The sequence below is a fragment of the Poecilia latipinna genome, unplaced genomic scaffold (assembly GCF_001443285.1).
Source record: "Poecilia latipinna isolate Pla-1442-1.1 unplaced genomic scaffold, P_latipinna-1.0 Scaffold2842, whole genome shotgun sequence".
NCBI classification, from domain to species: Eukaryota; Metazoa; Chordata; class Actinopteri; order Cyprinodontiformes; family Poeciliidae; genus Poecilia; species Poecilia latipinna.
Window position 1 is genome coordinate 1 of NW_015115458.1, and position 15,261 is coordinate 15,261.

Here is a 15,261-nt window from a genome sequence, read left to right on the forward strand (position 1 = left end):
CACACACACACACACACACACACACACACACATATATGGACCGCGGTGGTCATCCTGCTGCGGGCTTGGGTCCAGCTCCAATTCCGGGGGAGAAGGAAATATGTTGTTCCCCATAGCATCCTTTAGCAACTTGGAGATGACCTTAGTTGGATCCTGGCCATCTTCACTGCCTTCAGGTATCCTAAGTATACGTAGATTGGATCTGCGAGATTGATTTTCCAGGCGTTCCAGCAAGGTTGTGTTTTGGGCTTGGAGAGTCTTAATGGCAGCTTCAGCTTCGCATATGCGTTGAAAGTTATCGCCTGCCAGGCTTTCTGCTGCTACAAGGCAGCCCTGAAAAGAGCCAACTTCGTCCCACAGTCCGTCCACCGACACTTGTAGAGGGCGAATCGACTCTTGAATTAATGTGGCCACATCATCTTTAAAGTTGTTCCGCTGCTTAGATAGTTCTGTGATCAGTTGGGACATGGAAACAGGATCTCCGCATTTATTTTCGCCAGGTGGTTCAGAGTCGGAGGAAGCCGTGGCCATTGAGGCTACCTTGCTAGCTAGGCTATTCATTCGCCTGGTTGAAGTAGAAAGCTTTTGTTGTTTAGGATTATCACTGGCCATAATAATGTCGCAAGGGTTCAGGAACAGTGCTTCTGTCAGTCCAGTGCTTGATAGGAGTGTATACCTCCGGTTTTAAAGTAATTTAAAGAAAGTTGGCTGGGAACTCCTTCACCCTGCTTCCTTCTTCTACATCGCCAAATCAGAAGTCCAACCCCCCCTTCTAACGGTACGCTAACCCTGCCAGTGTCACCCCATGTTCCTCCCATGCCACCATTCCCTCGGCCCCTCATTCTCGCTCTACCCACCTCGCTCTGACTATAGCAGCAAATGACTGAAAGTTTCCGGTATTCTCAAATCCAAAACTTGTCAGCACTCTTACGGCCATAATCATCCACTCCGGTGAGCTGTGAAGTTCTGCTGAAGAAATACATCCAGTTTTCTGACAACGTGTCTCTCCGTTGGTGAGAAAAAGTCCTGTAAACACCGTTACGCATTAGGGCATATGATGGCGCACAGAGCCTAACTTTGACGCAACAAAGGCGCACAGATTATGCATGGTTACGCATGCAGCTGGTGGATTCATGTCAAAACAAACCCCAAAATGCCTTATATTCTTATGACAGGACATGTGTTGGCTACACATCAGTGGCTTTAGATTTAGTCTCCGAATTGACCAGTCAGAAATACTCCAGAAAGAATACAGGCATGTCAAAATGAGCTCAAGTCACTCCCTGGATATTATTGGCTCAGAAAAAGCCATTTCATAACATTATTGGTCGAATACGGTGTCAATCAAAAGGGGGGGAGGGGCTCTAGGCTTATATATAAGGCAGAATTTAAACCCTTAAGTCTCACCCCTGTAAAATACAATGGAAAAATGGCACGAGGGCGTTCTGGTGCAGGTTAAGGGGTTAATAACATCTTTTGACATATGCCAGATTGGATGGCTTTTTCCCCTCTTTTCCAGCATCTTTTCTCTCCAGCAATGTAAGCATGTGAGTTTTGAAACTAAGGAGATCCCAAGCTGAAAACAAAAATCAAAAAAATAAAAATAAAAATAATAGAAAAAAAAACCAGAAGATGCTTTATCTTTGAATCTTTGGCTCATAAACACACAAATATACCTGATTCCATAGTGTTTGAAGACAGGGATTGAGTCCAGGGCATCCTTTTCCACTTCCATGTAAAAAGTGTGGAGGTGTGCTGGCACCCATGGACAGTTGTGCAAACCTGGCTCTATTGGAACACGAGTGAATGGAATCCTTACGTCAGAGAGGACCTGTGCAAACACTTCACGAACATCTGGACAGTAGAAACAGTAGAACAGAATTAAATCCTCTTGCCATCAAGTTAATTTCAACTTATTTTGTGGCTCCTAATTACAAGTAGCAGCCCAAAGCACTTTACAAAATCTCCAAGAACCCAAATCATCCAAATAAAATCAAATAATCCTGTTTACTCCAAATAAGTCCAATTGTGTATTCACTTTCAGAAGTGGTTACACACAGTCCAAAATTATCAATGTAAATGACAATGTCCACTTACATAGTGGACATTGTCACTCACCATGACAAATTTCCCACATTGGACAATAAGCCATCTATTTACATCCGCTCAGAAGTAGTTGGTATTTTATTGCAATGCCATTTAGATTAGTTCGCACATAAAAACCTGAGGTGCTAACCATTATGCAATACCTGGCAGAACATGAACATGCTGGTGTCCATCCATGTGATGAGGCAGGTGACCTGTCAGTTCTATAAAGCGCCTGACTTGGGCTCTCAGCTCCAGCTCTACCTGGGGACAAAACCCAAAATAAAAGTGAGAAAAACTTCAGAAGAAATCCATTTTTTATGTATCACTTTAGTGACCCATGAGCCTGAGTTACATTCACTGGCACTTACATTTTCTTCACCACAGAAGCAAGTTTATATATGTTATCTTTAGATAGCAATAAGTTGATTAGGATGAGAAAAACATGAAGAATTTGCATTCTCATTTTTAGAAGGAAGACACTTAGATTTTCTGAATGTGAATTCATTCAGAAAATGAATTAATTTTCTGAATGATGTGAATGTGTGAATACATCCACTGATGCATCTAGACACATTATCAGTGATGTTTTAAGTGATCAGTGATCATTTTTTTAAATTCTTATGTTTGTTTTTAAATCACTGCATAATTTTGCCCTGGCTTACCTCTCTGAGCTTCTTCACCCCTACATACCCTATTGGTCTCTCAGGTCCACAGATCAGCTGCTCTTGGAGGTACCGAGATCAAGAAGGAAGCTCAGAGGGGACAGGGCTTTCTCTGTCATGGGTCCCAAGTTATGAAACGACTTGCCTTTGCAGGTTAGAGAGGCCCCTTCACTGTCCACTTTTAAAGCTCGTCTTAAAACCCATCTATTTTATTTGGCTTTCAACTCCAGTGGGATCTAGTTTTAAATTGTGTTTGTTTTTAAACTGTAAGTAACAGCTGTGGTTGTTTTAAAGTGCTTTATAAATAATGTTGGTATGGTATGGTATGTTCCTGGAATCATTGGGTGTTTTGGGTCTTTCAACATCACACTTCCAGGGATGATCAGTCCCCAGCTTGTTTCAAGATGGCTAACTAGCTACATTCACTCTACTGATCTGATCTCTCTTAAGCCACAACCATCTTGAAGCCCTCTCTGCCGTTTCATTGGTGCCAAGGATGGCTCTCCTTCTGTGTTCTTCCTTGATGCCAAGACTACTTGAGGCTCTAGTGAAAGAGTGGGCTGCAAAACCTTTGCAACTAAACTCAAGTGGTGAAGGACCTCGCTCTCCAGCCTGCCCCGTTACAGTGACTGACCAACCCTGCATACTTAGAGAGCTTTCTCTTGAAGACTTCTTCCAAGTGATATTCCTATGGGACTGTCAGCTCCAGCAGCACAACATTTTACCTGCCATGAAAATGTGCAGCAGCCATGCAAACTTTCTTTGTGGACAATGACAAATGACAAAGCACCAAAACTCACCTAAATACACTGAAACCTCACTCCACACACACAAAATAAATGAACAAAAATTAAAGGATGTGTAAACCTCACTCTAATATAAATAGCCATTTATCTCAGTTTTTGTCACACAAAGTAACGAATTGTTCTGTGTGCATTGGCGATGTGAGCTTTCTGAATAGAAAGCTTCTCCACTATGTAAGTGTGGAACTTATACATATAATCTCTGTATTTAGAATAAACTTCCACATTTCCCACTTACTGCAAAGGACTCTCTGGAAGCTATATTTGCTTAAATCTCGGCTGAACGCTCTGCTGTTCAAACAAGAATTTGTACTTGGATCTCTTTCTTTGTTTCTATTTGGAATTTTTTCTTAAATTTTTTATCTTTTTTTATGTGCCCCGACAGCAAGCACATTTTAAATAAAACATATAACTATTTTTATAATGGTTATGATAACTGTCAGAGCGTATCTCTGACAGCTGAAGGAGGAGCAGCTCATCCTGCTCTCTCTCTCCTTACTGATAACTTTGCCTGCAAGTTATTTTTAAAGTCACAGTTTTTATAGTTATATTTACATTATCAACATCATAACTGGATTACTTCAAACCTAAGGACTGTGGGATTGTCTTACTTTTATTTTTACCTTACTTTTCTTCACCTCCAAGTTGAACCAGGGCAAAATGCCTCTGGACAACCCCAGGGACATTAGCAGTGACTTCAGTCTATAGAAATGAAGATTCAACAGCTGGCAGTGAACTTTGAGATCAACGCTACCTGTGGAAATGAAGCAACTCTTCCTCAAATCAACGGAGAGGTCGTACATCCCGCACCAAGCAGCTCACCCTGGAATCCTGAGAGTGCCAAGCTGAAACAAAAGCCTCAGTCTGTAGATCACATGAGACAACTAACAGGGAGAACCCCTCACCTCGACAGTGTAGCCGGCTCTGAGCCAAAACCCACCTTCAACTTCAACTCCTGCTCCGCCAAAGAGAAGTGAACAAGCAGCTGGAACCAAAACATCTCCACCGACCCCGCTCCCAAGGACAAAGCGACCAGCCCAAGCCTCAAAACATTCTGACTCCGTGGGAATCCCACTGAAAAACAGATTTTCTGTACTTCAGCCTCTGAGTGAAACCTCACCTTCAAACATCAACAATGAGGCTAGACCAACACATCCACCCCCCAAAGGACAAAGCGACAACCAGGAAAATGAAAGGTATGCCAAGAGTGCTTATTGTTGTAGATGAGGCAGTAAATGGAGTTAGTCATGTTTGCAATGTCAAGAAAACGAGAGTGATTTCTTTTTCTGGTGACACTGTATCTGATTAAACTCGCAAAGTGCTCTCTCTAACCACTGATCAGCCAAGCTGAAACAAGTGAGACTTTAGTTGTGCATGTTGGAGCCAACAATCTGGCAAAGCAAAAATCTGAGCTTCTGAAAAAGGACTTTAATAATCTCCTGGACACTATGGGAAAATTAATAAGGAAGTTATTTCTCAGTGGTCCAATTCCATCACCTCAATGGGGAGACGAAAAACTCTCCAGGCTGGACATGATAAAAAAAATGGCTGATTAAAGCCTGCTCTGACCAGAGTTTCTCAAATTTACAGATGGAATGAATCAACAGGTTCGGCTTGGGACGTCCCTCCTTAACGCTCACGTAGCAGACCTCACTTCATTTAAGCCACCTGTCTCTGACTTCCCAGAGGATCCACCACTCTGCATTTCTGAGGTCTGAGACTGGGGTCCAGATATTATCTTTACACCCGTCTTCCTCCAGAATGTATCTGGCCCCCCGGCACTGCTAAACAGGACATTACCTGTCCAGATCACTACAAGAAAATTTACAAAAAACAGAAATACAAAATATGGCAGTCTTAATTCAAAACTCAGACTGATCCCCTGCCTAGAGGAACCTCAGACTGACGAACTGTCAGCTACCAACTCACTTAAACTAGCTAGTCTGACGTCATCTAAGCCCCGCCCCCTCAGAACAGGAAGTGCCTTTTTTTCACTTGGAATGCTCCATCTATGGCTCTCTCGCCCTAATCAAGATGATTCTGTGTTGGATGACAGATAACAAGTTGGTCTCACTTGCTTTAAAGCGGCAAGAGTTTTCAGTAGAGGGCGTGGCCGTGGCAGCACAGCGAAGCAGAGGTAAAGCCACCGCCATACGTTTGGCTCTAGATTCCACATTTGCCCAGCTGCACCAAACTCACTAGGATGCATCCCTATCCATCCCCGAACAAGAATCCATAACAGTCCTTGATGGGCGTGGCCTAATTTCTCTACAGCACCCCCTAGAATTTTTTTAAATGATCAGCCCCAAGCCATGCTTTAACCTAGAATTATGAAACTTGGTACACATATATATCATGTCAGGACCTACAAAAAAGTCTCTTGGAGCCATGGTCCAAACCCAACAGTAAGTCGGCCATTTTGGATCAAAATCCGCCGTTTCCTGTTTTTCATACACGTCGCATCTGATCGAACTCCTCCTACAGCTTTTGGGATACAGACTTCAAACTCAGTCAGCAGAGAGTTGAGACATTAAAGGTCAAAAGTTATCACAGGAATTTTTGTATGTCAAAGCATGTGGGCGTGGCTAAGTCACAAACTTTGACTATTCGCCATAAAACATTAAAGTGAGATAACTTCCACACACAAGCTCATAGCTACATCAGACTTCCTATGTCTCACTACTGACCAACCATCATCACATTGTCATGGTCAGTTGATGACATCACCTTAGCCCCGCCCACTTCCGACAGGAAGTCAACTGTTTTTGCGACTGTATGTCTTACTTTTACTCTCTAATTCATATGGGTTTAATCCTCTGCCAACTCACATATAATGACATGATGAACTCTGTCAATGCCTACTGACCCGTGGGGGTGTGGCCAAATGGCAGTCCCTCGCCATATGCATATGATTGTCTGTTATTCACACACGCATCATCCGATTTGCACCAGACTTTTTATGAGTGACACTTGTGAACCTCTAAGGAGCCCAATAGAGTTTAAGTGTAATTTGACTCTACTGTGCCCCCTAGGTTAATCAAACAGCTGTATCTCCTCGCTACATGGCCCAATCTGCACCAGATTTTTTGTGCATCGCCAGGGAGTGCTGCTGAAGGCATCAAAGCGTATTGGCTGGTGGACGGGCGCACAAGCGTTGGCAGTGGCTGGCGGGAGGCGGTGCTGGAACATCCGCGGTGGCTATAGGCTTGAGCGGCGCTTGGCTGCGAGGGCCGCTTGAGGCTCCGCGGAGCTTTAATTATGTTTTATTTCTGACAGAAACATGGTTGAAAGACAATAATGAGCCAACCGTACTCATGAAATCAGTGCCTCCTAACTACAATTTTTTAAATGAGAATAGAAAACATAAAAAAGGAGAAGGCGTGGTTTTAATACTTAGGAATGCCATAAATTGTAGTAAAATCTCTTTGGGTCATTTCACCTCTTTGAATATCTGGGTATTGAGGTAAAAGGCCACAAACGAACTTTGACACCAACTATATACAAAACTCCAACATACATGGAAAATTTCTTTACCCAAATGAGCTTGTATCTTTCATATGCATTAATTATAATGGTTTAATAATTGTTGGTGATTTCAACATTCATGTTGACAACCCCAAGACCGAGGGGCAAAAAAGCTCTTTAATATTTGAGAATTTTGGTCTAACACAACATGTCAAACAAGCAACACACACTCAAGGACACACCTGACCTGGTTATCAGTAAGGGTGTGAATATTTCCAATGTCTCTTTAGGTTCTTTATCCATTAACCCACTTGGACAAGCAGCTACCATCACAAAACGTTTTTTCACAGAAAATACAACAGAAACATTTAATCAAATCTACTCTTCTTACTTGCCCCTTAGCTGTAATGACGTAGATAAATTGGTAGATGATTTTCAGTCTAAAGTTTCAGATATCATTGATTACATTGCCCCCATTAAAGTGAAGGTGAACATTAAAGTGAAGGTTGTGTCTGAGAGGAAGAAATTTCCATGGATCTGCAAGACAACTCTGCCGTAGGGCCAAACGAAAATGGCATAAAACTCAACTTCACATTTATTATATCTATAAAGACAGACTACGCAACTATCACTCAACACTAAAACAAGCAAGAGAGGCTTTCTTTGCAGATGTCATAAACAAAAACATTAAAGCTCGAGCTTTATTTGCAACAGTTGACAGACTCACAAACCCTCCTATGACGTTACCACCTGAATTTCAATCCAATATAGCCTGCAACAAGTTTTCCAGCTTCATGTCAGAGAAATTAAAAAAAATAAAAAAAATCAGAGGATTAATCTGCACATCCACTCTAAAACCGGTACCTATCCTGTGCCCAAACAAAACAAATACAGGAAAAATGACCCAATTTCAACTACTTAATTATAAAAGCCTAGGAGAAATTTTAAATCAATTAAGCTCAAGTTCCTGCTGTCTGGATGTCCTACCCACATATTTCTTTAAGAAGTTCCTGACTGTCATTAATGATCTGATCCAAATAGTAAACTCAGTGCTCTCATCAAGTGTTTTCCCCCAGTCTTTGACAACAGCAGTTATCAAACCATTGATCAAAAGGACAATCTGGACAAATCAGTACTGCAGAATTGCAGGCTGACTTCTGACCTCCCATTCATCAGCAAAGTTATTGAAAAAGCTATTTGAACAGTTAAACAGCTTTCTAATGATAACCAACCACTTTCACTCCTTCCAATCTGGTTTTCATGCTCACCACAGCACAGAGACTGGCCTAGTCAAAGTGTTCAATGATATCCATATAAACACAAACTGTGGGAGAACCACAGTGCTAGTTCTGTTAGACTTCAGTGCAGTTTTTGACCCTGTTGACCATGACATATTGCTGAATCAACTGGAGAGTTGGGTTGGACTCTCTGGTCCAGAACTCAACCCTATTGTTACATAAACAACAGGGATTTCTTTGTTTCAATAGGAAATTTCTCATCAAACAGGTCAGAGGCCACATGTGGTGTACCCCATGGTTTAATCCTAGGACCCCTCTTATTCAATATTTATATGCTCCCACTGGCTCAGGTTATAACAGGAAATAAGATCAGCTACCATAACTACATGATACACAGCTCTACATTACGATGTCATTAGGTGACATTTGACCCTGTCCAATCACTGAATAAATGCTTAGACCAGATAAATGTGTGGATGTGCCAAGACTTTCTCCAGCTGAACAGAAACAAAACTGAAATTCCTATTTTTGGACCTAAAGAGGAGCGATCTAGAGTTATAGATCTAGAGTCGATGCACAGCTTCAGTTATTACAACTAAAACCAGCGATGGCCGAAAACTGGGAGTAGTGATGGATTCTGACCTGAACCTTCAGAGCCACATTAAGACAGTCACAAAGTCGGCCTTCCATCACCTGAAGAACATCTCCAGGACTAGAGGACTAATGTCTCAGCATCTAGAGAAACTCATCCATGTTTATCTTCAGTCACATTGATTCCCCCAGCAGCGTCTTCACAGGTCTGACTAAAAAAATCAATCATCCAGCTGCAGCTGATCCAAAACGCTGCTGCTGCTGTTCTGACTAAAACCCAAGAAGATAGAAAACATCACCCCAATTTTAAAGTCCCTACACTGACACCCTGTAGCTCAGAGAACAGACTTTAAAATACTGTTAGTTTGTAAATCATTAAACAACGTAGCACCACAATACATTAAATATCTGCTGCTGTTGTATCAACCTTCCAGACCCCTCAGGTTCTGGTTCTGCTCTGCATCCCCAGAACCAGAACCAAACATGGAGAAGCAGCATTCAGCTTCAATGCACCTCAAATCTGGAACAAACTTCCAGAAAACTGTGAAACAGCTGAAACAGAGTTCCTTTAAATCTCGACTAGAAATCCAGCTGTTTAGAGTTGCATTTGAAACGTATTATGAATTTAATGATGGCACTTGACTTAATGTAATATTTTGATTGTTGATTCTATGTTGCATGACTTTGTGTTTTTGTGGTTGTTCTGATGTAATGCACTTTGAAATTCCTTGCTGCTAAAATGTGTTATACAAATAAAATAAAATTTTATTGATTGATAATTACTTTTACTGCTAAAAACAAGGACCGTCACCTTGGTTATTGCTTCATGTGGTGGCAGCCTTCTGGGTATTTATTAATTTACACATGCATTTATGAGTGGTGAAAGGCTGAACCAGCAGCTGCACTCCATTTCCCACAAATTAGGATTGATAAAGGAAATCCTATGAGGGTATGAGGGTAAGCCACACTTTTCTAAATTTGTCTGTTGGCAAGGTTTTAGTGAGATAGCTGCTCAGACTTTTATACATGAAGTCCCTGGTTTTTAAATGGTTTAACCTTAGTGACTGACAGCAACACTGTCTCAGAGATTAGACAGACCCTCACAGACAGCAAATACTGTGACAACTCCAGCATGGAGAATAGGATTTGATGTTTGGTGTTCTCACTCTGCTAGTTAATAATTTTTCTTTCTTGTGGGAATTCTAACAACTTAAGCTAAAACAAACTAAATCCATGTCAACAGTTCTATTACATGACACTATACAAAGAAAACATTAAAATTAATCAATTAAATGGGAAAGTAAAAAAGAGAAGCTCTAGGCCTGCAAAGAAAAGAGGAAACAGAAATTGTAACTGTCACTCTGCCTCAAGTTTCACAAGTTCATACACTGTATGAGTGTAAAGTCAGCCAGCCAGGATGGAAGGATGGATGGATGATCTTGAAAGTGTAGAATGATTATGAAACAATAAAATCGGATTTAAAAAAAAGGCTAATTCTGCAAACCTCAGGTCATCCAGCTGTGAGTTGTGGCTCAGTCAAGGTCAGTCCAACATCCAAGAGCCAGCCTTGGACTACACTGGAATTGTAAGTCTGATACCCTCACTTGCAAACACAGACACAGACACGCTGATTGCTATGAGTAATGTTACTCATAGCTAAGACTCTGTATAGAGTTTTAGCCAGCCAGCATGATCTTCTTGGCTACATAGTGCCTTATAACACCCGAGCCAAAGTTATTGTACACCACCTGTGAGAGAAAAAGAGGAAGTGGCATGCATGTGAAGCAGAGCTAGAACAGCTGCACAAGATCACACTGCCTAGGTGCTATACCAGTCCCAGCCTGGACCAACCCAACTGTATCAGAGACATCCATGTGGTCTGTGATGCCTCCAAATAGGCATATGGATGGAGATAAGTGGCTTATCTCAGGAAATAGAGTCCTGAGGGAGAAGTTGAAGTTGCCTTCCTTGCAGCTCGATCTTGTGTTGCACCAAAGAAGCAGCAATCTGTTCATCAGAGTTGTGTTCTGCTCCAACAGGTGTTCAGCTCTACAAGGTCACCAGCTCTGAGTTTACTCTTCCCACATGCAGTTGCATCTTATGGTCTGATTCAGCCACAGTCCTAACCTGGTTGGGTTCAGACTCTTGCAGATACAAGGTCAATACAAGACATAACGAAAGCTGCCACAAGGAGATATGTGCCCTCACAAGACAACCCAGCAGACGACATCACTCGTAGCCTCTTTATCCAAGACATCAGCAAAAGCAGTAGATGTACAGATGGACCTGAACTCCTGGAACTGGCTCCGAGTGACTAGCCTGATCTATCACCTCCACCCGAGAGTGATCCTGAAGCTGAGCTTAAACAACAAGCTGTTTGTCTAACTACGCCCAGTTCTAGTGCACCAAACTAGGGCAGGAGAACATCCAAGAGCCAGCCCTTGGATGCACTGGTACCAAATGCCAGTACCTCTACAGGTGACTGTGGTTGTGTGGGTAGAGTAGTCGTCTTGCGATTGGAAGGTGATAGGTTCAATTCCAGCTTCCTCCTGCCACATGTTGATGTTAATTGCCAAATTGCCTACCGATCTGCATATCAGTGTATAAATGTGTGAGCGTTTGTGAGTGCGAATGTGACTCTAGTGTAAAGTACTAACTAACCCTAACCCTAGTGGTCATGATGACCACTCAAAGCGTTCAAGTTCAGTCCATTTATCATTTTACCAAACTTGGCACAGCTACTTAGAGGCCATCGCACGTCAGTTTCATGGGGTGGTTAACTCCAACCACGCTCTCACTAGATTCCTATTCTGCTGCTGAGGTAGAAGCTCTTCAGTATGCCCAAAGACAGTCATACTTACATGAAATCACCCAGTTAAAGGTCAACAAACCTATTGCCAAATCCAGTTGCCTTCTTCTACTTGCACCTAAATGAAGTGAACCCCATTGTTCCGGTCCCGGGACACTCTCTGACCCAACTCATCATACAACAATATGATGGCAACTACAACATCCCAGACCAGGAAGGGTGTTTGCAGAGATACTGGGTGTTATGTGGACGTGAAGCAGTACGCCAGCATCAGAGATATTGTGTTGAGTGGAAGAGGTGGAAAGTTCACCCTGTCCTACCCAGGATGGTGGCCCTCCCTCCAGTCATACTGCATCTGTTCAAGCCAGTATTCTATTCCACGGGTGAGGATTGCTTTGGGCTGTACACCATCAAAATCCAAAGCACTAACAAGAAAAGGTGGGGAATAGTTTTTAAATGCCTAACTACAATAGCAGTCCACCTTGACTTGATCCCCAGACTGGACACAAATGCATTCTTAATGTCTCTGAGACACTTTATGGCCAAGCAAGGGAAACCCACGGAGATTCTCTGAGACTAGGGGAGAAACGTCAGGAGGAGAACGTGAGCTACAGGAAGCATTTCAAGCTCTTCATCCTGACTTTAAAGAGCAGCAAGCTTGCCAGCAAATCAAGTTTACCTTCAACCCTCCTGGTTCCCTACACTTTAAAGTTGCGGGGATGCTCAATTCAAAACCCCTGAGCTACACCTAATTTGAAGTGGAGGATCCTGACCCCCAACTACCTTCCTCATGGGGTAATGGGATGCCTCACTGCTGCAAGTGATCAACCCAGAGATTTTCGGGGGGGGAGAAGATGCAGGCACAGACGAATTCTAGCTGACCATTTCTGGCAAAACTTCCTAAAGTTTTAACTGCCAAGACTTCAAGCCCGCCAGAAGTGGCAGACTGAATCAGGCAGTCTACAAGTAGATCTGGTCATGATTGTGGACAACCAGCTTCCGCGAACCCTTTGGCCTCTGGCTAAGTCTCTCAAGTTGTTGCTGGACCAGACAACTGGGCCTCCAAGAGCAATTTCTTTACCTTTTTGTCTATGAAGAATGATTTCTACATACATTATCAAATATATATGATTGTAATTGTAAAAATCACAATAAAAATGATAAAATTCTTTATAATAAAATTCATTATAAAGAATTTCATTCCTTATAGTGAAATTATGTGCTTTTGTTAATGCAATCACATATTAACAAAATATGTGAATATATATATATATATATATATATATATATACAGCTCCACTTAGGTGGACCCGTGGCAAGACTTGTCAGCCTGCCTGTCTTGCCCAAGGACTATTAATCACCTCTTTGTACTCGGCCTTTTTTTGTTGCTTGTAATCACAGGTGAATAGGTGAATACAGGGGAGGCTGTGAAAAAGGCCACCTAAAAAAACTTTCATACTGGGCCCTTTAGGGGATGGAGCCTCGAGCATCAGTAAGCAGCATGCAGATAAGGAAAAGGACAGATGAAAAAAGAGCTGCTGAATATTTTTTTACCGTTCAGATTTTGTGTAACTAAACTCACTGTCTGTAGTTTGTTGTAATCACCTTTTAATTGGTGTGTGTATGTTAATGCAAGTAAGTGATGTTGAAAGTTAAGAACATTGTTTACTTAGTCAAATATAGCTGTTTTTACTCTTATTTGATAGCATGCTTTGTTCACATGCACATTTAATAAGAGCTACATTACATGGGTTGTCGTGTGGTGTAATTACTTAGAAACTGCATATTTAATAATGCAGTTATTTAATAATTGTGATATTATTTCAGTCATTTATTTATGGATTACTCAGACACTGATGCCATTATCTGTTCTCGCACCACACAGTTAAGTAAAATTAAGAAATAAATAGCAAGTTCAAGTTAAACCCACTCTACGTTTCTTTGGAGTCCTAACCAGACTCACCACAGTGATTTGAACATTTCAACCAGCAAATTACAGTCCCTATCTTTTACTGCACACATCCAAGTACAAATGCTTTACTTGAGTTTTCTTTCTTTTCTGGAACTAGTATTATATATATTTCTTGTATATATTATGTACTTCAAATATTTGATATAATTAGTAATTCTGTGAGGAGGGAGAGAGGGGTACTGCAGTGGTGCAGGGGTAAGGCACATTTAATTCAAAATAGTAAGTAATCTTAAATCAGTTTCATAAAATTGCTATCAGCACTCAATTTTAGAAAGCTACTTGGACTTAGGAAAAGTGGATGAAAAGTCTCTCTAACTCAGAGGTTCCCAAACTGTGAGGCACGCCACCTAGGGGGGCGCCGTGCCATTGCAGGGGGGCGCGGGAAGCCGACTGGATGTAAAAAATCCAAAACAAAACACGAGCGCTGTATGTGAGGGTTTTTACCTTAGAGTGGCCAACTCTCTGTTATTCCTCTGTCAATTTGATACAGTAGAGGCTTCCGCACTTCCTATATCTGCGTCCTCTGTCACTTTTATCAGCAGTTAAAACTGTTTAATCCAGTGGTTTCCAAACATTTTCTGGGGCCCCCCCATGGCTTACAAATAGTTGTCTGGTTGAAAGATGTGTGTGAGCGAAGGGGGTGGGAGGTGAGTTCTTAGAGACTCCCTGTTATACTCAGCACCGGCTCCAAACGAACAAAGGGGTGGGATCAACTTTTTTGGGGGCAAAATAAATCGTAGTTGAACATAGACAACAACACCAGCAGCCTACAAGCTACTTGTTAACAAGCTTACGGTGATGTATTGATATTAGCTAGTCATCTTTTAGCTAACTTTACCTGCATCCAACAGCTTTACTCAACAGTCTGTTAGTTTGGGGGGAAAACTGTGAAAAGTTATTTGTGTTTTCCTGGTTTGTTGCCATGATTCTAACACACCTGTGTAGCTCTGCACAGCAGCAGCAGGTCTCCTTCACTGCTGCACAGGTGTAAACCCAGCACGAGCATCGTAGCGCTCATGTTGTGTTTAAAGGCGGCTCAGAAAAACAGGTTACCACATGTTAACAACAGATTAAACAGTTTTAACTGCTGATAAAAGTGACAGAGGACAGATATGGGAAGTGCGGAAGCCCCTACTGTATCAAATTGACAGATGAATAACAGAGTTGGCCATTCTAAGGTAAAAATCCAGCACATACAGCGTTCATGTTTTGGTTTTTGTTTTTTTTTTCCTCATCCAGACGGCTTCCCGCACCCCCCTGCAATGGCACCGTGCCCAACCCAGGGGCCGCGCCCCAGTAGTTTGGGAACTTCTGATCTAAATAGTGCGTACTACACAATTTCTGATATTACTAATAAACTAAAATAATCCTTTTCTGGTTTAAAGAGGGAGTACTCCACCGTTTCTAAAACAAAAAAGAGGAAAGGACACATTAGGGCAGATGGCAACATTCAGACAAAACAAAGGGTAAAGCAAAGACACGAGTGAAGGTGGTGATGTCAAAGGGCCATGAAACCAGGTTGCTCAGCCTTCTGGCAGAAGTCTGATAAAGGTGTTGCTATTGAGGAATGATGTCCTTGGGAGCGCTCAGCTCCACAGCTCCATAGATACAGGAGGAGGTGAGGAGGGAAGAG

The 15,261-nt window shown here is 42.0% G+C and overlaps 1 protein-coding gene across 2 annotated transcripts in view; it reads right to left on the bottom strand.

Moving 5' to 3' along the window:
• Window positions 1–296: 296 nt before the first annotated feature.
• Window positions 297–15,261, bottom strand: part of ydjc (YdjC chitooligosaccharide deacetylase homolog) — a 50,038-nt gene continuing 35,073 nt past the window's right edge. For both annotated transcript variants that reach the window (XM_015021732.1, XM_015021733.1), the window contains exons 4-5: window positions 2,250–2,349; window positions 297–1,854 (exon numbers count right to left, since the gene is read on the bottom strand). In XM_015021732.1, coding sequence (XP_014877218.1) covers window positions 1,397–1,854; window positions 2,250–2,349 — 558 coding nt within the window. In that variant the 3' untranslated portion in view covers window positions 297–1,396. The remainder of the gene's footprint in view (window positions 1,855–2,249; window positions 2,350–15,261) is intronic.